Source organism: Hemiscyllium ocellatum, chromosome 6 (assembly GCF_020745735.1).
Source record: "Hemiscyllium ocellatum isolate sHemOce1 chromosome 6, sHemOce1.pat.X.cur, whole genome shotgun sequence".
Lineage (NCBI taxonomy): Eukaryota > Metazoa > Chordata > Chondrichthyes > Orectolobiformes > Hemiscylliidae > Hemiscyllium > Hemiscyllium ocellatum.
In genome coordinates, this window is record NC_083406.1 from 78912532 (window position 1) to 78936728 (window position 24197).

The following is a 24197-nucleotide window of genomic DNA, read 5'->3' on the forward strand; positions in this document are numbered from 1 at the left end:
CATACTTAACTACTCACTGTGTAAAATATTTCTTTCTCACTTCATGTTTGCTTTTATTGCAAGCCATTTTAAAACTTTGCCCTGTAATTTCTGATCGGTTACAACTGGGAACAGTTTCTCCATATCTGCTCTATCCAGACCCTTCACAAATTCCATCAAATTTCCTCTTAGTTTTCTTTTCTCAAAGCCAATCAGTCCTAACCTCGACAATCTTTGCTCATAATTGAAGTGTCTCATCCCTGAAGTCGTTTCTGTAAACCTGTTTTTGTACTCTCTCCAATGCATTCACACCCTTCCCATAGTTTGGCACACAGAAGTGTACACACTACTCCAAGCTGAGATCTCACCAGTGTCTTACATAAATTCATCAAAGCCTCTCTGCTCTTGTACCTTATGCCCCTATTTAGCAAGTCGAGAGTGCTGTATGCATTATTAGTGCTTACTTGTCCTGCCAGCTTTAATAATTCATGCACACATGCAAGTCCCTCTGCTCCTGCACACCCTTTACAATAATTCCCTTTATTTAATACTGTCTTTCTTTGTTCTTGATCTACCAACCTGCATCATCTTACTGTCTCCACATTGGACTTGATCTGCCACTTTCAAGGAGCTATGAAACTGCACTCCAAGGTCTCTTTGTTCGGCAACCTTTAACTGGAAGAAAATCTTGCAGAAAATGCTATTCACATCTATCCACGAGCTTGGCCTTCTAGGTGACTGAGATTGCAGGTTTGAATGGTACTATCATAAGAATTTGAGAGGCGGCCTGAAAGAAGCATATAAAATTATAGAAAGCCTGGATACGCTTGAACTTGGAATCTTTTTCCCAGGGTACGAAATATCAACTACCAGGAGGCATAGGTTTAAAGTTAGAGGCAAGTTTAAAGGAGATATGCAAAGCAAGTTTTTGTTCATACAGAGGTGGCTGGAATATGCTGCCAGGGAGAATTGTATAAGCAGATATGATAGCAAAGTTTAAGAGGCATATGAACAGGTAGGGAATAGAGGGATACAGACCATGTGCAGGCAGAGGGGATTAGTTTAGAATGGCATCATTGTCAGCACAGATATGATAGGCCCAAGGGCCTGTTCCTGTGCTATGCTGTTCTATGTTCTATCAAATGTTGGGCATTTGGTAAATATAGTGGACTGTCACTTTAAGAGACAGTTTTAGTCACTTTAAGTCACCTACTGTCACATAACATCACATCATCAGCCATTTTGAGTGAAAAACAGCTTAGTCTAAACTTGCTGCCTGCAGAATGAACACCTCCTTCACAGAACACTTGTTGTTGTTAAACACTTTGGCCTCTTGGTCCTTCTTGAAATGTAACACCAAAAGAAAACTGGCGACAAAGGTAAGAACTGCTTCGAGATCCACCAGGTCAATTCGCTGATTTGTCAAAATAAAACAGAATTGTGGTTCTCACGACAGATCATAGGGACACTTCAAATAAATAAATAAATGAAAAGATGTTATCACTATACTAAAGCAGGTCCAGTCAGCAAGAGCAGAAATTGTGAACAGTGCAGAGAAGTCTTGCCACCTGCTTCACCCTGAAGGGAACAAGGGAGTAACAAATGCCCTACACGAGGGGAATGTTTTGACATGTTTGAGGGGTATAAATGCAGAAAGAAATAGGCAACCTTAGGAATACTGTATCTTGTTTTAAATGGGAAAAAGCATAGTGCTAGTATTTTTGTGATAATCGTGTAATGCAGCCCTTGCCTTTTAAAAAGTATATAAAATACTGGGAAATTTTGTATCCATGGAATTGTATGATGAAAATACAAAAAGCGGGAACTCCTACACAGAAAGATTCCATTATATTGCCCAAGCTAATAAAATTGAAGCAAATATAAATAGTTCTGTATTCCTGAGTATTATGGGGAGAGAAACATTTAAATCCCTAATGAATCTGCTACAGCCAGAGAAGCTAGATTCCAAAACTTGTGAAGACATACTAGGAATTCCTCAGAACTATTTTTCACTAAACCATAGGCGGTTGCTGAAAGGTTCAGATTCCACAAAATAATTAGCATAATCGTGAATCTATCTTCAGTTCATAGCAATGTTAAAGAAGTTAACAGAATTTTGCAAATTTGGACACAACTTAAATACACCATCAGAGACACCATCTGTGTGGACTAAGATGTCCAAAAGAGATTACTAATAGAAATGAACCTAGACTTAAAGAAAGCATTGCAGTGTCAATAGAACGAGCAGCAAAGGAAACTCAACAGATAAGTTCGAGCATGAGAGTTTACAAAATGTAGCTGACAAAGATGAGAGATGAATACCCATGCAAAATTGAGTTCAGAAAAGCAAGTCATGCAGCAGCGAATTGCTGGTCTAAAGAAGCTGCATGCAGAAACTGCAGGAAGAAAGGCCACAATGAATGGGGGTGCTTAAGGACGAAACAGCAACAACATGCAACAAAAATGCAGAAACTGAAGAATAGAAAGAAAATCTACATGCTACAAAAAAGTCATGAATAAAGCCTCGAGTCTTAGTCTGAAGAGGGGCTGTTATTAAACATACTGGCCATCACTGGTGACACCAACCAATGCTGGGGGTCACACCATTACTGAATAGAAAACAGGTAAGAATGAAAGTGGACAGTGGAGCGGCTGTTTCATTGATACCTGAAAGTGTGTATCAGAAGCAGCTGAGCCACATTGTGCTGCAACGCTCAAATATTGTACTAAGAACATATACAGAGTGAAGTGGTGCCTTAAAGGGATTGTATCAATGTGAATTATCAATGTGAATGCTCAGTTATATGGTCATTCAGAAGATTTGTCCTTACATCTTACCAAAGGAAATTTTTCAGCTTTATTGGGAAGAACATGGTTGGAGAAAACCTAACTCAATGGGCTGAAGTAAATTGCATGTCATATTCGGAGACTGGTCTATCACAAATTCTAAAGAAACAAGTCATTGTTTTTAAAAGAGATCTGGGAAGCATGGAACATATTTTTGTCAAATTGAAAGTCATGAATTAGAATTCAGCAAAATCTTGCAAAGCTAGTCCAGTACCTTCTGCAATCAGACAAAGGTCAAGTAGAATTAGTGAGGCTAGTCAGAACAGGAGTCCTTGGATCCATAAATATGTGTATTTTGGCCACACCTGCCATACCAATGTTGAAGAAAGATTGATTGGTACCCTTAATGTAGTGATTATAAGATCACTAATAATCCAGAACTGTGTGCTGAGCAACATCTTTTGCCTTTAATTGATGACCTATTTGCTGGGCTCACTGGAGGCTAGCTTCTAAGTAAAATTGACCTCAGTCAAGCCTGAATTACAGAAATACTTGGCAATTGTAACACATAAACTCTATGACTCTAAAGGACTATTCAAATACAAGAAATTTCTATCTGAAATCACATCTGCATCTGCATTATCCCAATGTGCTTTGAATCAAATTTTAAGTGAATTGGAAGGGATCCAGGGTTACTTAGAAAATAATTTTGTCATAAGGAGAAATGAAAAATCTTAACTCCACAATTTAGGTGCTACTGTACAGAGACTTACTAAGTAAGAGTGAGGAAAGACAAATGTGAATGCTTTAAATTGTCCATTGAATACTTTGGCTTGGCCATTGATGCTAAGGAACTACACAAATCACATTAAAAAGTAAAAGTCTTAACTGAGGCACCAGCGCCTAAACATGTAAACCAATTATGATATATTTTGAACTTGCTAAATTAATATGCAAAGGTCTGTCCCAAAACTTGCAACAATTCTGAAGTCATTATACAATTTTCTATGCCAAAACATGAATTGGGAATGGAAAGATCAATGTGAAAGAACCTTTATACAAGTAAATAAGTTTTATTAAAGTCCTGATCTATTTTGACACAAAATTACCATTGCAACTACAATGTGTTATGGATTAGGAGCAGTCATTTCTCACATGTTAGCCAATGCTGAAGAGGTGTCAATAGCTTTTGCAACAATATTATTAAACTATGCTTAGATAGAGAAAGAGGCCCTATGAGTCATTTTTGGCATTAAACGATTGCACAGATTTCTGTACATGTGGGAATTTGCCCCGCTAAAAGACTGCAGACCACAATATTTGGGCCTTATATATGGATAACTTCTTTAGCAGGGAGCTGTATGAAGAAGTGGGCATTGTTGCTGTCAGCTTACACTTATGTAATTAAGTATCAACAATCCATCTGACATGGCAATGCTGATGGGCTCTCTAGATTTGCCAAATGATCCAAACAGTCGTTATGTAGATTTTATTTCTACTTTGGACATGAAAGGAGCACTCTAATAACAGAAGAACAAGTTAAGAAATACACTAGAAAATGATCCATTACCATCAAAAGTGATAGATATGGTACTCCATGCCAAGATTACAAAAATAACCTCAGAACTGAAGACATATGTCTCCTATGGAGAATAAGAGTCATAATTCCATCACTATTAAGGAAACATTTGTTAAATCAACTCTACGAAGGTCACTGTGGCATTGTCAGAATCAAGGAGATAGCCACAAGCTACGTTTGGTGGCCAGAGCTTAACTCCAAAGTTGAGGTGAAGTTGCCATCATGAAGACAACATCTTAAAAGAAAACCATTGAAATATTGCTGGAGACCTTCACAAAGTTCAGTTATCCAGAACAACTCGTCAATGATAATCATCCACAGTTTAATTTTGGCATTTAACATCATAAGATGTAAAAATAAGCACAATGATGAAAATTTTCAAAATGTTTACACTCATCAATTCTGTTCTTAGATGTGAATATATCAATTGTAGAGGGATAAACAGAGTTAATGTTTTAGGTCAGTGCTCTCAGTACATTAAACAGTTCTTCTGGGCCTGCTGAGCACTTGCAGCATTTTTTGTTTTTATTTCACATTTAGTATCCACAGTGTTTTATTTTTGCATTTACATAGCACCTTTAACATTAGTTCATCCAAAAGTACTGAAAAAGAGCTTTATTAATTTTAAAAATGATACCAAAGGACAATCAAGACAAAAATTTGGTCACAGAGGTGGGTTTTAAGGAGCACCTTGAAGATAGAGATGGAGAGGATTACGGCAAGACTTCTGGAGCTGAGGACTAAGGCAACTCAAAAATGGCCACCAAAAATGCAGATTAAAACTGGGGCACCGCAAGGAGTCAGAATCAGAGCAGTATGAGTGGCCTGGAGGCTTGCAAGGCAGAAGGTCACCATGGGTATAGGGAGAGCGAGGCCATATGCTAATTTGAAAACAGCTGATTGATGGCTTTCTCTGTAAGCTGCTGCAGCCATTCAAGTAACATTCTTATTATCTTTCTTTTCTTTTTTCTCTCATGTATTCAGCTGGTTTTCCCTTAAATGTATCTATTTATCCAATTGATTCAAATAACTGAATCAAGGAAAGAGCACTGAGAAAATCAGAAGAGCTAAAAGCTGAATTTGATGCATTTTTTTAAACAAAGCTGTCTGCATTTTATTTTTGTGTTCTAAAAGCTCTCAACAATTACTTTAATGTAAAATTAAATTCTTCAATGACAAATAGTTTAACAGAAAGGTTCAAAGCTAGGAGAATCCATAGATGACTTCTTTACTGATCAATACAAATTAGTTGAAACTTGTAACCATAATTCAGAAGAATCAAATTCTCTACATTATGGAAACAGGCCCTTCGGCCCAAGTCCACACCGACCCTCCGAAGAGTAACCCACCCAGACCCATTCCCCATATTCACCCCGATCATGGCCAATTTAGCATGACCAACTCAGCTAACCTGCACATCTTTGGATTGTGGGAGGAAACCGGAGCAAACCCACACAGGCATAGGGAGAATATGCAAACTCCACACAGGCAGTCACCCGAGACTGGAATTGTACCTGGGATCCTGGTGCTGTGAGGCCGCAGTGCTAACCACTGTACCAACGTGTGCCCCCTCCGGATTGTTTTCTGAATTTTTGGTTTGTCTTTATCAGATTGTTTACAGTCTATGGATGGTTTAACTTTAGAAAAATCTATCCAAATTGCCTTAGAAGCACAGACAAGGAAAAATTACAGACAACCTCTGAGAGGGGAAGAACAACATTATCATAGAGGAGCAATAGAGTCTATTGATCTCATAAGATATAAACACTTCGGACTTATGACAAGCCAACTCAAAAATATCAGATACTCCAGAGGTATTGTCAGCACTGAGAATCAAAAAAGCCTCACAGGCAGATGGTGTCCAGCTATACCAAAAGTATATTAATTCTGTGACAAAATGGGTCATCTCCAAAGGATAGATGTAAGTCAGAAACACTACGCACATCAAAGCACAGCACCTTCCATTGAAAAATACTTTTAAAAATATATCTCCATTAGAAGAGTTGTGGAATTGTGAATCACACAACCTTGTGCTAATTAGCTAATCTTTATATCCTTAACTCTTGTGATCTTGTGGTGGTATTGTTCCTATCTCTGAGCCAGGAGGTGTGGGTTCAAGTCCCACCTGCTCCAGATCTGTGTAACAACATCTCTGATCAAGTTGGTTAGAAAATGCCTAGATTCTCAATTCTATTCTACCTGCAATTAAATAGACAGTTTAAAACAAAGCTATTGATAAAACTTGCTGAAAATGTGTTGCTGGAAAAGCACAGCAGGTCAGGCAGCATCCAAGGAGAAGGAGAATCGATGTTTCGGGCATGAGCCCTTCTTCAGGAATGTTCTTGAATACATTTGCAAGCCTATTGATAAAACTTGCCATCTCTATTTCATCTAAGGGTTTTAAAAGAAGGCCTGTTGAAATATATTACTTCTAATTTTTCAAAATTCTCTAGATTCTGGAAATATCCCAACAGATTGAAAAACACAGGAGGTCCTTGATTTATGAACGTCTGACTTATGAATAATCATACTTACGAGCATAATCCCATGTAGGGATGTAATTTTAAAGATCAGATGAAATAAAAGTATTTCTGTACTTATGAACAGCTATTTTATATTATCCTGCATTGTGTTTCAACTCCTTTTATATCTAATTCTCTTTACAATAAAAATGAAATTGACTTGCAAATGTATTCAAGAACAGAACCTCTTCGCAATCCAATACCGCTTGCTATTGCCCGTAAAAATTTTGACTCCTCCATTTAAGAAAGCAGAGTTAGATTTTGGGAGGTGGGGCATGCAGTTAGCTTAACATCTATTATCAGGAAGATGCTGGAAACTGTAGTATAGTAATGTGCCATATCAAAGATTACTGTACAATTAGGAAATCATGGTGTAGGGGTAACATAATAACATTTATAGAGAATTGGTCAGCTAACAGGAAACAAAATGCATAAATGAGTCATTTTCAGGTTGGAAAACTATAATTCATGGATTATCATGGGGATCATGCTAAAGCTTCAACTGTTTTGTACACACAAATGTGAGGCAATGGCCATCTCCAATAAGTGACATAATAACCTCTGCTCGTCAACATTCAATGGTATTACCATCACTGAATCCCCCACTATTAACATTCTGGAGGATACTCACCATATATATAAGAGCATGTCAGAGGTTAGGAATATTATAATGAGTAACTCACCTCCTGACTCTTAGGACCATAAGACACAGGAGCAGAAATTTGGCCATTCAAGCCCATTGAGTCTTCTCCACGATTCGATCACGGTCCCTCCGGCATTTATAGTGGTTTGAATCTGCCACTTCTGGTTGTCAGTTCCAGCTGTCCGCTGCAGTGGTCGGTATATTGGGTCCATGTACATGGCCTTGTACATTGTAGTGTACAAACTCTCATGCAAGGACTGCACAAAACACTACATAGGCCAAATAGGAAGACAGCTAACGATCCGCATCCATGATGAACACCAACTAGCCACGAAACGACACGACCAGCTATCCTTACTAGCCACACACGCTGATGACAATCAAGATGAATTCAACTGGGACAACACTACTATTATAGGACAAGCCAAACAGAGAACAGCCAGGGAATTCCTAGAGGCATGACACTCATCCACAGATTCAATCAATAAGCACATCGACCTGGACCCAATATACTGACCACTGCAGCGGACAGCTGGAACTGACAACCAGAAGTGGCAGATTCAAACCACTATAAATGCCTGAGGAAAGATCACAGAAGCGCTTCACAGGAGGCTCCCAAGCACTGAGGATGTCACCTAGACAGGGGATGAAACATCTGCAATACAAATTCCCAGCTCGGCGAACAGAACTACAACATCATTGATGACACACAGGAAAGTAAGTTTATGAAAGGATTTATAAGTTAAGTTAGTGGGCAAATTTTGGTAGATGGACTGCAATGTCGGAAAATATACTTTGGCAGCAAGAATAGAAAAAAACAGCATTAATTTAAATGGAGAAAAATGGATCTGGTGTCTTGGTACGTGTAAGTTAGTATACAGGAATGGTAAATACTGAGAATTCAAATGGAATTTCATTCTTATTGTAATGAGAATTAAATATAAAAGGATATTATGCTCCATTACACAGGGCACCGATGAGAACATGCCTGGAGTATTGTCTACATTTGGTCTCTTTATAAGTGCATTAGAAAAATATAGAGATGGATCATTGAACTGATCCCAGAGATGGAAAAAGGGAAGTTAGACATGGTCTGTATTCCATTAGAGTTTAGAATAAGTAGTGATCTTACTGAGACATACAAAATCCTGGGAGGGCTTGACAGATTGGATACTTAAAGCATGTTTCCCTATGTGGGACAGACTAGAATTAAGGGACACAGTTTAAAAATAAGAGATCTTCCATTTAAGATGGACTTGAGGATAAATTCTTCACTCAGCAGGCTGAGTGTCTTTGGAATGCTTTTCTCCAGAAAGAGGCAGAGTTGTTGAGTACTTTTAAGGTAGATGTAAGTAGATACTTGACTAACAAGAGAGGCAAAGATTATCAGGGGGGCAGGAATTACCTTTTTGAATAATTAAGTAGGAGTAAGGACACAATTGGCCTACTCCTGCACCTAATTTATATGGTTGGATTTGGTTGTGAGTTCCGTTAAGTATATACCTTAAAATGATATCTGGCAGAAATGAAAAGTTATTATGCAAAAATATGAACATCTTGATACACTGAATAATTGGCACTTCATCCTACAACCAATGATTAAATTAAATGCATTGGACATTTATGAAACTTGTGCTAAGGGCTATATTTTGAAGTGAAGTAATATTCCTGTGTGGAACACATAGGGATCGATAATATGATATCCCAAAACAGTCTCATTTTTATTGGGTCTGAAAAACAAAAACCTGAGCTCATGACAGCACACTCAGGGATGCTATAAATGTCAACAATAAAGTGTATATACCTTGAAAGCTTGTAGGGTTGAACGGCGTTGCAGATATTGGGAAAGTGAGGTCATGGAGTGGTTTGAAAAGTTAATGACTGACTTGCTTTGTAGGTTGTGCATCCTGTTGTTTAATGTTGTTACCATACATTCTCTCTGTATGGAGAAAAAAGGAGCATACCACACTGTCAGTGGGTCAGAATGGGGTCATAGCGTCACATGAAATGTGTATGGGCTGTACCCTGCTAATTTTCTAAAATAGGTTAACTTCAAAGCACATAAAACACATCATCGTCATTCAGTCTCCTGAAATGGGCAACTGACTTAAGGCTGGTCAAAACTAGCACTGGTTGGGAATTTTACTTGGAGCCACAAGATTGCAGCAGAAAGTCCAGTTCCATATGTAAACACATACTTTCTACCATATATGACGTCATGGTTGCAGAGCAAAACAACTCTGAAAAAACTACCAGTAATTGTGTTCAACAGATTCCTCTCAAAGTAAGGTAGTCTTTGTGGCAACAGACCTTTTCATAGCATGTTTCTCAGCAACATCTGATCTGTGAATCAACCTATTCATTGAGGAATTATTTGAGGTCTCTGACAATACAGCATTCCCTCAATACTGGCTAAATTGTTCAGGATGGTTTTAGTCTACAGGTCAATGAGTGGAGAGCTTATACCCACATCTTTATTGATTCCCCTTCCAGTGGACAAAATTTGCAGCAGCATTACAATTTTTAGGATTGTTGCAATACAGCACAATGCAATCTTATAGTGTTATAGATTTGGAATTAAATGCAAGTTTCATTCATAATAACAATCATGAAGTTAGCAGATTGTCATAAAATCCCATTATGTTCATGAATGTCCTTCAAGGGAGGAAACCTGCCATTCCTACCTAGCCTCGACCTTCAGATCCACAATGTGGTTGATTCTTAACTACCCTAACCATTCAATTGTACCAAGTGCTACAGAAATAAACATCGTGTTCAAGGCAATTAGGGGTGGCAATATGTATTGTCCTTGCCAGATGTGTTCATATCTCACTATCAAATAATTTAAAAACCTTAAATGAGGAAACAGGAAAAACTAGATTCAGTGCTTGAATTACAGCTTTAATAATGGCTCCTAAGCAATTGCCTACTGTAGCTGGGTGTATACCAGATAGGAATTGTTTTCCTCCCTCTAGTTTCAGATTTACAAGTGCAGCTATTTGTTCCACAAAATGAAATGGACTGCATACAAAAAAACCATAAATTTGAGTTCTTCAGTCTGATAAGAATAAGTGCATCCAGATGTTAGAAAGCCACTACAAACTTTGTAAAATATGCTAATAGTTTTGCTTTCATTTTAGAGAGCATAGTAAAATTAAATCACAATTACTGTGATCAACAAATTGAACAAAACTTTCTCTTTCACTCTCCTACTCTATATGTTATACATCTTTATCCTTACCTTAAACTCACCAGCACATTCAACAGAACAGTCAAGTTAGACCATGCAGTGCCCATTTTCTAAGCAATATGTGGTCTCCTAAATGAAGGTCAAGGAATATTCACCAGTGTAATGTTTTGCTGCATAGATAAGTTTAGATATTTTTCCTAACCAACTTGCTCACAGATATTATGGCACAACTCTGGAGCTGATGGGACTTGAATCCAGGCCTCCTGGTTCAGAGATAGTGACTCTGCCACTGTACCATGAACACCCCTGATATCTGGTATAAAGAGTTTTCAAAATTCACAGCACCTGTATATGAATTCTGTGACTAGAAACATTACTTAAAATATAATTATGCCATGATAGCATTCATTATTCTCTTGGAAACTAAGTTTGACAGCCCACAAAAAACAATAATGAGAATGCAATACACAATTAACTAGTACCAGTTGACAGCAAGCCAAATCTATATGGCCAGTTTAACACTATTTAGGCCAAACTAACTATGCAGCTGACTGGCTGAATGCATCAGTAGAAGGCCAATGATGTGAGTGGTTGGCACCATTTAAAGCTAGCTTTCACCACTGAAAGGGGAAGTGCATTATAATGGAGCAGGTGCTGGGAGTTGTGCAAGAATTTACTTTGACCTGGAAAGCATTCAGGCATGATGCAACTGGGAGACAGCTGGCAAACTGTTCAGACACTGCATAGGAGGACTTGGTGGAGGAGGTGGAATGGAGTACAGGAGCATCCACAGGATGTAAGGAGACCCTTCAGACAGGTGAGCAAGAGGCAATGGGATGTTGGAGGGTAATGACAGGAGCCAAACTTCCAGAACCTGGATGCAGTGTAACAAGACTCTCAATAATCTCATGAGATGTCAAGATCAATGAATGCATCTTCAACTGTCATATCGTATTAACTACACCAATAGACTCAAACACTACTCAATTCACCACGCCTCACCAGTCACCTAACAACAATCTTAATAATTTAGGCCTCATACCTGACAGTCATTTGCATTATAGCATCCTTACACACAGCTCTGTTCTAAATTTTACACCCACATCTTATAGCACACACACTACGAGCTTTTAAACCATGGCAACCACATCACCCAAACAGATTGCACAACATAAACTTTGCTCTCTCATGTAGGATAGGTAGTATAACCCAGATTCCATAGGAACTCACTTAATGACACAGGTATTTCTGCAAGCTCTTGCTGCAATGGAGAAGTCCATGAAGGCTATTATTAGGACAGTAATTGCTGAAACTAATCAACAATGGGCTGTAAAGATTCCATTTAATTATACCTTGAAGAGTTCTAAAGAAAGGTCACTGCTAAATCTGCCTTCTCTCCAAAGATGCCTCCAGATCAGCTGAGTTTTTCTGATTTTGTTTCTAATTTCGAGCATCCGCAGTTCTTTGTATTTTTAAAATTGTACCCAATTCTATGTACCCTATAAATATAATTAAAACTTTTTCTTATAGAAAAACACTGGCACTTTAAAAAGAAGGAAGGGAGATAAAAGCAGAGACCACATGGGAAGTGATTCAAACAAGAAAGAAACATACACTGTTGTCTGACCCAATCTGCTGCTTGAGTTCAAGTATCTCTGGACAGTGTGTGTCTAAGAAAAATTAACAAAGAACGAAATTCACACCTGACCTTGGGCAACCTATGGGAGAGAGCTCACAGCATGGGAGCTACTAAGTGGATGTTTTTAAGGGTAACCTTACTTCACTTTTTTGTAAATCTACAACAGTGAGTAGAGTGGGTTCTTTTTTCATTATATATTCTATTGAGATCTATCTCTTGATTAAATTTTAAAAATTTAATATAAAATATAAAAACATAGGCACTAATTTACATACAGTAGTGTTTTTTAGAGCAGTAAAACTGTGCTATTTTCTGGTTTTATGGATTTTTCGGGACAAAGATGGCCCTTAGTAGAGTGATGTTCTCCTCTTGTTGGATGTGGAAGATTAGAGACAGTTTCAATGTTGCTGATGACAATGTCTGCACGAAGTGTGTTTGGTTGCAAATCCTATTGGGTCACATGGATTGTTGGAGCAGCAGTTAGAGGCAGTGAGGAATTTACAGAAGCTAGGGGATATGATGGATGGTAGTTATAGAAAGGGATTAAAATGCAGGAACGATCAGGTAGATGGGTTACCTCCAGGAAAGGTTGGAGAGGGAGGTAGGTACTGCAAGTGTACCCTGTGGCTATCCCCATCTGAAACAAGTATGCTGTTTTGGAAAATGCAGGGGAATGTAGCACAGACAACCAGATTTCTGTGCAGAGACTGGCTTCAATGTAACAAGAAGTATGTCAGTTTCTAAGTGATCGACTGTGATAGGGGACTCTCTAGTCAGAGACACAGACAGACGTTTCTGCGGCCGACAGCAAGAAATCAGAGTTGAGTGTTGCCTCCCTGGTGCTGGGATCAAGGATATCTCGGAGAGGGTGCAGAATATTTCAAAGGGGGAGGTACCAGCAGGAGGTCATTGGAACTAACGACAAAGGAAGAGGAAAAAGATGAGATTTTGAAGATAGAATATAGGGATGTAGGCAGGAATTTAAAGAGGAGGTTAATAATCAAGAGTGTGATGCTAGAAAAGCACAGCCAGTCAGACAGCATCCGAGGAGCAGGAGAATCGTCGTTTCGGGCATAAGTCCTTCATCAGGAATGAGGCTTGTGAGTCGGGGCTAAGAGGTAAATGGGAGGGGGGGGTGGGGTTGGATGGAGGTAGCTGGGACAGTGATAGGTGGATGAAGGTGAAGGAGAAGGTGATAGGTCAAAGGGGGCAGTGATGGACGGATCTGGAAGGCGGTACTGAGTTGGAGGCTTGGGACTAGGATAATGTGGGAGAAGAGAAAATAAGGAAGCTGTTAAAATCCACATTTATCCCTTGTGGTTGCAAGGTCCCAAGGCAGAATATGAAGCATTCCTCCTGCACGCGTCGGGTGATAATGGTTTGCTGGTGGAGGAGACCCAGGTCCTGCATGTCCTTGATGGAATGGGAGGGGGAGTTGAAGTGTTCAGCCACAGGGCAGCGGGATTGGTGGGTGAGGGTGTCCTAGAGATGTTCTTTGAAACGCTTCCCCGGCCTCATTTTCGCCACGGACATCCAGTTCCTGTACACAAGGTCTCCAAGCCCTCTGTTTTTCCCTCTCACGCCATTGCAACCAGTACCCTTCCACCGATACCCTCATCCACCTGGCTGAACTGGTCCTCACCCTCAACTTCTCCTTCCAATCCTCCCACTTCTTCCAAACCAAAAGGATAGCCATAGGCACCCGCATGGGACCAGCTATGCCTGCCTGTTTGTCAGATATTTGGAACAGTTACACTGGCACCACCTCCCACCTGTTCCACAGCTACATCGATGACTGTATCAGCGCTGCCTTCTGCTGCCATGAGGAGGTTGAACAGTTCATCAACTTTACCAATACCTTTCACCTCAACCTCAAATTTACCTGGACCATCTCAGTAACCTTCGTCCACTTCCTGAACCTCTTCATCACCGTCTCTGGCGACCAACTAACCACGGCCATGTACAAGCCCACTGACAGCTACCTAGACTCCAACCCCTCCCAACCTACCTCCTGTAAAAATGCCATCCCTTATTCCAAATTCTTCTGCTTCTGCCTCATCTGTTCCCAGGATGATCAATTCCACTTCAGAAAGTCCCAGATGGCCTCCTTCTTCCACGATCGCAACTTTCCTTCCCATGTAGTTGACGATGCCCTCCAGTGCATCTCCTCCACCGACACTCTCATCCACCTGGCTGAACTGGTCCTCATCCTCAAGACCTTCTCCTTCCAATCCTCCCACTTCTTCCAAACCAAAGAGGTAGCCATGGGCACTGCTCCCCTTGAACGCCACCCCTCCCAATGCAACAAGCACAGAATCCCCAGTCCTCACCTTCCATCCCACTAACCTCCGCAAACAATGCGTCATCCTCCGCCACTCTGCCATCTCCAAACAGACCCCACCTCCAGAGATATATTTCCCTCCCCACCCCTATCAGCATTCCAAAAAGATCATTTCCTCTGTGTCTCCCTCTTCAGGTCCACACCCCCCACCAGCCCACACCCTATTCCTGGTACCTTTCCCTCCAAGGTTGGAAGTGCAAAACCTGCACCAACACCACTCCCTTCCCCTCCATCCAACGGCCCCCAAGGGATCCTTCCATAGCCATCAGAAATTCACCTGCACATCTCATAATGTCATCTACTCTATCCGTTGCACCCGGTGTGGTCTCCTTTATATCAGGGAGACAGGACCCTTCTTGCACCCTCACCCACCAACCCCACCGCCCCATGAGCTGAGCACTTCAACTCCCCCTTCAACTCCGTCAAGGACATGAAGGTCCTGGACCCCCACCATCGGCAAACTGTTACCACTTGATGCCTGGAGGAGGAATGCCTCACTTTCTGCCTTGGGACTCCGCAATCACTAGGATAAATTTGGAATTCAACAGCTTCCTCATTTTCCCTCCCCCAACATTACCCCAGTCCCAAGCCTCCAACCCAGCACCACTCTCTGAGCTGTCCATCACTGCCCCCTCTGACCTATCACCCTCTCCCTCACCTTCATCCACCCATCGCTTTGCCAGCTACCTCCCTCAATCCCCACCCCTTCCCATTTATCTCTCAGCCCCGACCCACAAGCCTCATTCTTGATGAAGGGTGTATGCCCGAAATGATGATTCGCCTGCTCCCCAGATGCTGTCTGACTGACTGTGTTTTTCCAGCACCACACTCTCGACTCTGATCTCCAGCATCTGCAGTCCTCACTTTGTCCAAGGTTAGTAATATCTGGATTACTCCAGTACCATAAGCTAATGAGGGTACGAATAGGAGTATAGAGCAGATGAATGTATGGCTGAGGAAAAGGGTGCAGGGGAGAAGGGTTCATATTTTTGGATCATTGGAATTTCTTCTGGGGTCGAAGTGACCTATGTAAGAAGGACAGATTGCACCTGAATTGGAAGGGGACTAAATTACTGGTGGGGAAATTTGCTACATCTGCTCATGAAGATTTAAATTTAAGGGTGGGGTGGGGTGTGTGAGGTGGTGAGGGGAGTGTGTGAGTGAAAAAAACCAGGGAGATAGTGAGGAAAGACATCAGTCTGAGATTGGGCAGTTTGGAAAGACAGCAAGTCAAACAGTCAGGGCAGGCAGGAACAAAGCAGAGAATGAGGTAGGACTGATAAATTGAACAGCATTTATTTCAATGCAAGAGGTCTAACAGGTGAAGCAGAACTAACGCATTGTTGGGAACATGGGACTGGGGTATCATACCAATTAGAGAGACATGGCTCAAGGATGGACAGGACTGGCAGCTTAATGTTCCAGGGGATAGGTTCTACAGGCAGGATAGAAAGTGGGATAAGAAAGGAGGGAGAGTGGTGTTTTTGATTAGGGATAACATTATGGCTGTTCTCAGGGAAGATGTTCCTGGGAATATGTCAAGGATGGAACTGAGAAATAAGAAAGGGGTGATAACCTTATTGGGATTGTACAATAGACACCCCCAGTAGTAAGCAGGAAATTGAGAAACAAATTTGGAAGGAAATCTCAGTTATCCGTAAGAATAATAAGGTGGTTATGGAGGGAATTTTTAACTTTCCAGACATAAACTGGGACTGCCATAGTATTAAGGGTTTGGCTGGGCAGGAATTTTCTGATTCAGTATTCGGATGTACCTACTAGAGAAGGTGCAAACTTGACCTACTCTTGGGAAATAAAGCAGGGCATGTGACTGAGGTATTGGAGGGGGAGCACTTTGGGAAGCGACCATAATTCTATTAGTTTTAAAATAGTGATGGAAAAGGATACATTGGTTCTAAAAGTTAAAACTCTAAATTGGAGCAAGGTCAATTTTGACAGTATTAGGCAAGAACTTTCAAAACTTGATTGGGAGAAGATATTTGCAGGTAAAAGAATGGCTGGTTGGAAAATGGGAAGTCTTCAAAATTGAGGTAACGAGAGTTCAGAAACAGTATGTTCCTGGTAGGGTGAAAGGCAAGACTGGTAGGGTAGGGAATGCTAGAGGTCTACAGAAATTGAGGTTTTTGTCATGGAAAAGAAGAAAACATATGTCTGGTTGAGACAGTAGAGATCGAGTGAATCCTTAGAGTATAAAGGTAGTAGGAGTATACTTAAAAGGAAATCAGGAGGACAAAAAGAGGACACGAGATAGCTTGGCAAATAGGGTTAAGGAGAATCCAAAGGGATTTTACAACTACATTAAAGGATAAAAGGGTAACTAGGGAGAGAATAGGGCCCCTTAAAGATCTGCATGGCCGCCTATGTGTGGAACTGCAGAAGGTGTGGGAGATACTAAATGAGAATTTTGCATCGATGTTTACAGTGAAGAAGGATAAGGAAGCTAGTGAACGTGGGGAAATAAATAGCGACATTTTGAAAAATGTCCATATTACAGAGGAGGTGGTGCTGGACATCTTAAAATGCATAAAGGTGGATAAATCCGGGATCTGATCAGGTGTACACTAGAACTCTGTGGGAAGATGGGAAGTGATTGCTGGGCCCCTTGGTGAGATATTTGTATCAACAATCGCCATAGGTGAGGTGCCAGAAGACTGAAGATTGGCTAATGTGGTGTCACTATTTAAGAAAAGTGGTAAGGAAGAGCCAGGGAATTATAGACTGGTGAGCCTGACATTGATGGTGGGCAAATTGTTGGAGGGAATTCTGAGGGACAGGATTTGCATGTATTTGGAAGGGCAAGGACTGATTAGAGATAGTCAACATGGCTTTGTACATGGGAAATCATGCATCATTATCTTGTTTGAGTTTTTTGAAGAAATAATGAAGAGGATTGATGAGGGCAGAGCAGTGGATGTGATCTCTATGGATTTCAGTATGGTGTTTGACAAGGTTCCTCATGGTAGACTGGTTAGCAAGGTTAGATCACATGGAAAACAAGGAAAATTAGCTATTTGGATACAGAAGTGGTGGTGGACCATTGCTTTTCAGATTAGTGGCCTGTGACCAGTGGTGTGCCACAAGGATCACTGCTTTTTGTTATTTATATAAATAATTTGGATATGAATACTAGAGGTATGGTTAGTAAGTTTACAGATGACACCAAAATTAGAGGTGTACTGGACAGTGAAGAAGGTTACCTGAAATTACAGTGGGATCTTGATCAGGTGGGCCAATGTGCTGAGGAGTGGCATTTGGAGTTTAATTTAGATAAATGTCAGGTGTTGGATTTTGGAAAGGCAAATCAGGGCAGCACTTATACACTTAATGCTAAGGTCCTGGGAAGTATTCCTGAACAAAGAGACCTTGGCGTGCAGGTTCATAGCTCTTTGAAAGTGGAGGTAGATAGGATAGTGAAAGGGGCATTTGGTATGCTTTACTTTATTGGTCAGTGAATTGAATATATAGGAATTGGGAGGTCATGTTATGATTGTACAGGACATTGGTTAGGACGTTTTTTTGGAATAGGTTACAAATCAAAACCCCAGGCTGTCGTCCAGCAGGTGTATTTGAAAGCACTAGCTTTCGGAGCACCACTCCTTCTTCAGGTGGTTTTGTAGCAGGACCACAAGACACAGAATTTATAGCAAAAGATTAGTGTCTGTGGAATGAGTTAACATTTCAGCATGATGACTAATTCTGATGGAAAATCATTACCAGAAACATTAACTTTGTTTCTCTTTCCACAGGTATTTCCAGACCTGTATTTTTGTTTTTACTTTACATTTTCAGTAACCATGGTATTTTACTGTTTCAACAGGAACAACAGCTGATCTTCCTCAATATATTGCTATGGGATCTTTTAATCTTGACTGGGTGCACACAAATTCTTCGTTTAATATCTCATTTGACATACAACACCTTCAGCAGTGCCTTAGAATGTCACCTGAGATATTGGTCTTCAAGTTCAGGAATGGAATTAAACCCATAACTTTCTGACTCAGTGAGTGCTACCACCTGAGTCATGATAGACACTGCACCTCAACTGTGATGCATATTTTAGTGAAAACCTTAAAACATCAGCTTCTCACCATGCAAACTCATGTTACTATCATGAAGATTGCTGCATGCAAAGAAGGGGCTTGCGGGGTGCTAGAGTTGTCCAGCAATCTGGCCTCCAACATATTACTTGGATGACGAAGGCACTGTCATAGGAGAAAGTGCAATGGCTCTATTGAGCACTAATTTGCTGTCATCTCAGGAAGGCAGCCTGTCACTCCTCCAGTGCCCTTGCTTTTGATTGTTAGCAAGTCCGTACAGATGGCTGTCACCAATGCTGTGATGTAATCCATAGCCAGGTCTCCTAGGCCCAGAGTTGCTCATCAAACACAGGCAAATGGGACTAGTTTAGTTTGGGAAACTTGATTAGCATGGACGAGTTGGATCAAAGGTTCTGTTTCTGTGCTGTATGACTCAAGGACTCTATCATCCTGTGGTGTCCAAATAAAATGGACTAAATCTAATTATTACATTATATTGAAGATTTAGTCACATCTCCTCAAATTTAGCTTGACCTGATGGTCCTTAAACTAAACATTAATCTGGATGGTTTTCCTCATTTCAGACCTCCGTATTACCCTCAACATGATAGGTCCAAAACAGAGCACAATATTCTAAATGTGGCCTGATTGTAACAAGAAAGGAGTAGCATTTCTGTTCTTATACATAATTATGCTGGCACTATATTTAATTTAATTTCACAATAGTTTCACTGGTCCTGAATTGCTAATTATGACCCCAAGTTCTTCCTTTATGAAGTAGCATTGATTTCTGCATGGTGTGTAGTTTTCTCTATAGAACATTTCTCTATATTAAAACATATTTGACAGACATGGGCCCATTTGTCAACTGTGTGTGACTGGTTCAGTATTTTTATTTGCAATATCACATATTCCAAATCTGGGTGAGTCCCACCCTGGGTTATAATAAGTCATAAATGTACTAGCATTATTTTAACATTACATTTTAACAAGATATTAAGAATTTCAAATCTGTCTCTTACCAGCCAATGTTTGTTTGTGCTATTTCTTCAGTCATTTTTTGTTCACTGTCAAGCAAGATGTCATTTCATTATATTTTCCTAAGGTTCCACCGTATTGGATGCCTTATGAATCCACCAGCTAATTAAAGAATGAACTGTCTTACACCTACAATTTTAAAAAAAATACTGTAGTCACAATGTGCCAATAATTTGAAATTAAATATAGCATATATATTCAAGAGCTCTTAATTCTATTTGTTCCTGTTGATAATTATTATTCGACTTTATACAAATCTTAGTTAATTCTGGTTGCTTTTGCAACATTTTTAAAATAGTCTTTTGACCAAATATATTTAAATCTTATTGGTAAGCTCAGTTTCATATAACTTAAATACAAAAAGTGTTTCATTTGACTGATAATGAACAGGATGAGGTTTCTGCCTTTAAAGAATATATAGCAACAATCATAACTGAAGAAAAAAAATTATTGGATTCATAGAAACATAGAAAATAGTAGACCATTTGACTCTTCAAGCTTGCTCCACCATTGATGATGGTCCTGACTGATCATCCTGAGACCGTGGCACTGATCCTGGACTCCCCCACTATCATGAATATTCTTCTTGCATCTACTCTGTCCGATCCTGTTAGAATTTTATAGGTTTCTATGAAATCCTCCTCATTCTCCTGTCGTCCAGCAAGTATGATCCTAAACAATTCAATACCTCCTCAGTTCCATTTTCCAAGGAATCAGTATAGTAAACCTTCACTGCATTCCCTCAAAGGCAAGAATATCTTCCCCAGATAAGGAGAGCAAAACTGCATTGAATATTTCAGGTGCGGCCTCACCAAGGTCCTGTATAACTGCAGCAAGACATTCCTGCTTCTTTACTCAAATCTTTTTGCAATGAAGTCCAACATACCATTTGCTTTCTTTACCAGCTGCTGCACCTGCACACTTACCTCTGGCAACTAACGTACAAGGACACCTAGGTCTTGTTGCACATTCCCCTCTCTCAGTTTATCGTAATTGAAATAATGATCTGCCTTCCTGTTTTTGCTACCATAGTAGATATCCTCACATTTATCCACCTGAATCTGCCATGCATTTGCCCATTCATTTATCTTGTCCAAATCACACAAACATCTTTGCATCCTTTTCACAACTCACCTTCCCACCCAGCTTTGTGTAATCTGCAAATTTGGAGATACTACACTGAGTTCCCTCAACTAAACCATTAACATATATTGTGAATAGTTGGTATCCAAGCACTAATCCCCATGGCATCCCAGTAATTACTGCCTGCCATTCAGAAAAAGACTCATTTATTCCTATTCTTTGTTTCCTGTCTGCCAACCTGTTTTCTATCCATTTTAATAGACTAGCCCCAATCCTATGCTCTTTAATTTTACATAGTAATTTTTTATTCTTCGACTTTGTCAACTTTGTCAAAAGCCCTCAGAAAAACTTTGTCCATGGCTCATACAAATCAACTCTACTACAGTTACATTTCTCAGAATTCCAGTAGATCTGTCAACATGGTTTCCCTTTTATAAATCTATGCTGACTCTGTCTATTCTTACCACTGTTTTTCAACTGATATTAAATCTTTTAGCATGAACTCTAGCATCTTCTCCATTACCAACTTCAGGCTAACTTGCCTCTAAATCCCAATTTTCTTTCTTTAGATATCTTAGAATAGATATCCTAAATTAATCTAGTCCCTGGATGTAGATTTGCTTGCTGAACTGGCAGGTTCAGTTTCAGACATTTCGTCACCATACTAGGTAACATCATCAATGAGCCTCTGGATGAAGCATTGGTGGTATGGCCTGCTTTTTATTTGTGTTTAGGTTTGGTCACAGACCTCCAATGTGAAAAGTAACCCTCCACCACCAGACTCTGTCTTTTGCCTTTGAGCCAGTTTTGCATGCAAATAGCTAGTTCCCCCTGTATTCCGTGTGATCTAACCTTGCTAACCAGTCTACCATGAGGAACATTGTCAAACATCTTACTGAAGTCTAAATAGACCACATCCACCACTCTGCACATTTCTTATTTCACTTTCATAAATATTTGGAGATCTGAAGTTCACGTCTATCAATAATAAACCTGTTTGTTAAATAAAAGCAGGTATTGGATGATTATTTCGGAACATGCTGCGATTTAGGTGAAAAGCAAGAAACTGGCACTAGGTAATGGAACCGGTGTAAGCTCGATGCGTTGAATGGTTTACCTGGTGTCCACATTTATAATTGTGGTTCATCGTAAAGTGCCACTGGTAACAAACTACAGATGAAAATCCCAAATTATGTCCATATAAAGGCAAAACAAGTCATAATTCAAGTCATTAGCAAAAGGGGATGGACGTCGATTACTGCAAAAAATAATTCCTTCATCCTTTTAGGAATACGACCCGGAATTCAAGTATATTTTATCTATTACTTTAAAAAATTGACGTGAATAACTTTATCATGTACCCAGCCTTGGCCACGGTCCACAGGTACTTACCATCAACGTCTTTAGTTCGTGGAGCTGCTTCTTCACATTCAGCATGAGCGTCAGGTCGCTATGGTGACAGAGGAAGTGATGCATGGTCGCTATGGTTATCACGGAAGCGACGTCGGCACAAACCGTCGCCCTGGCAACAGTCAACAGGAGCCACGCTTTGCCTTTGTTGCGGGGGTTTTGTATTTCTCAAGAGGTTGTATTTCCAAAACTGGTAATAATGTAGTCTTTTGTGTGTTTGAAGAAGAACTTTGCGTTATGGCTTTCCCGTAAATTAAGCAAATTGTACAAACCCCAAAAAGCAAATTACGGCGTTTGATTGAAATCTGGAATAAAAATAAGAAAAGCTGCAAATACTCGAGCAGCGCAGGCAGCATTGCTGGAGAGTGAGGATTTGCAGTTTTGATTGTCACCGTTATCCAACTGAGGTTTCAGGAGATGGTATTTTTATATTTCTCTATATCAACTTGCTCAGATATTATTACTCATCGCTGGAGCAGATGGGCTTCAACCTGGGCTTAGGGGTAGGGACACTACCACAAGAACCCTGAGAGCTTGAGTTTTCATAATAAGATTATCAACATAGGGCAAATGCTAAACATTTAATAGAGTTATATAAATTTCAATCCTGTCCAAAACACACTGGGTTAAAAATATGTTTCCACTCTAACAACACAAAATTAACAAGAGTAAATAACTCTTTGGAATTGAGTAATTTTGCAAAACATGATTATGATTCATCTCTAGGAATGTCAAAATGGTAGCTTTTAGTCAAGGGATTGGATTTTACTGGTACTTTTTAAAAAATACCCCCTAATTTTTGTGCATGACTGGGCCCCTAGACAGGGCTTCAATTTCTCTAGCCGTCCAGCATTCCCTACTCTATCAGCCTTGCCCTTCAGAAGGAGGCATATGTCAGATATAGATCAAGTGAATCCCTTGAGAACTACAGGGTAGTAAGTGTATAGATTACTTACAGTGTGGAAACAGGCCCTTCGGCCCAACAAGTCCACACCGACCCACCAAAGCACAAGCCACCCATATCCCTACATTTACCCCTTACCTAACACTACAGGCAATTTAGCATGGCCAATTCACCTAGTTGTCCCTGTATTCCATGAGATCTAACCTTGCTAACCAGTCTCTCATGTGGAACCTTGTTGAATGTCTTACTGAAGTCCACATAAATCACATCTACCACTCTGCCCTCATCAATCCTTTTTGTTACTTCTTCAAAGAACTCAATCAAGTTTGTGAGACATGATTTCCCACTCACAATGCCATGTTGACTAGCCCTAATCAGTCCTTGCCTTTCCAAATACATGGACATCCTGTCCCTCAAGATGCCCACCACCGACATCAGGCTCACTGGTCTATAGTTCCCTGGTTTGTCCTTAGCACATTTCTTAAATATTTGCACCACGTTAGCCAACCTCCAGTCTTCCGGAATCTCACCTGTGACTATTGATGATATAAATATTTCAGTAAGAGGCCCAGCAATCACTTCCCTACCTTCCCACAGAGTTCTAGGGTACACTTGATACGGTCCTGGGGATTTATCCACTTATATGCGTGTCAAGACATCCAGCACTTCCTCCTCTGTAAAATGGACATTTTTCAAGATGTCACCTTCTATTTCCCTACATTCTATATCTTCCATGTCCTTTTCCACAGTAAATATTGATGCAAAATACTCATTTTGTATCTCCCCCATTTTCTGCAGCTCCACAGAAAGGCCGCCTTGCTGAACTTTGAGGAGCCCTATTCTCTCCCTAGTTACCCTTTTGTTCTTAATGTATTTCTAAAATCTCTTTGTATTCTCCTTAACCCTATTTGCCAAGCTATTTCATGTCCCCTTTTTGTCCTCCTGATTTCCCTTATAGGTATATTCCTACTGCCTTTATACTCTTCTAAGGATTAACTCGATCTATCCTGTCTATACCTGACAT

General features: G+C 40.2%; 1 protein-coding gene across 5 annotated transcripts in view; it reads right to left on the bottom strand.

The window, feature by feature from the left end:
• The window catches only part of c6h11orf65 (chromosome 6 C11orf65 homolog), a 63092-nt gene extending 40788 nt beyond the window's left edge, over positions 1-22304 (bottom strand). For 4 of the 5 annotated variants that reach the window (XM_060826696.1, XM_060826695.1, XM_060826694.1 and 1 more), the window contains exons 1-2: positions 22252-22304; positions 19761-19905 (exon numbers count right to left, since the gene is read on the bottom strand). In XM_060826696.1, the coding sequence (XP_060682679.1) occupies positions 19761-19795 (35 nt within the window). In that variant the 5' untranslated portion in view covers positions 19796-19905; positions 22252-22304. Of the gene's footprint in view, positions 1-7550; positions 7594-19760; positions 19906-22251 lie in introns of those variants that run through there. The other variant, XM_060826693.1, reaches the window with a different exon arrangement.
• Positions 22305-24197: the final 1893 nt, after the last annotated feature.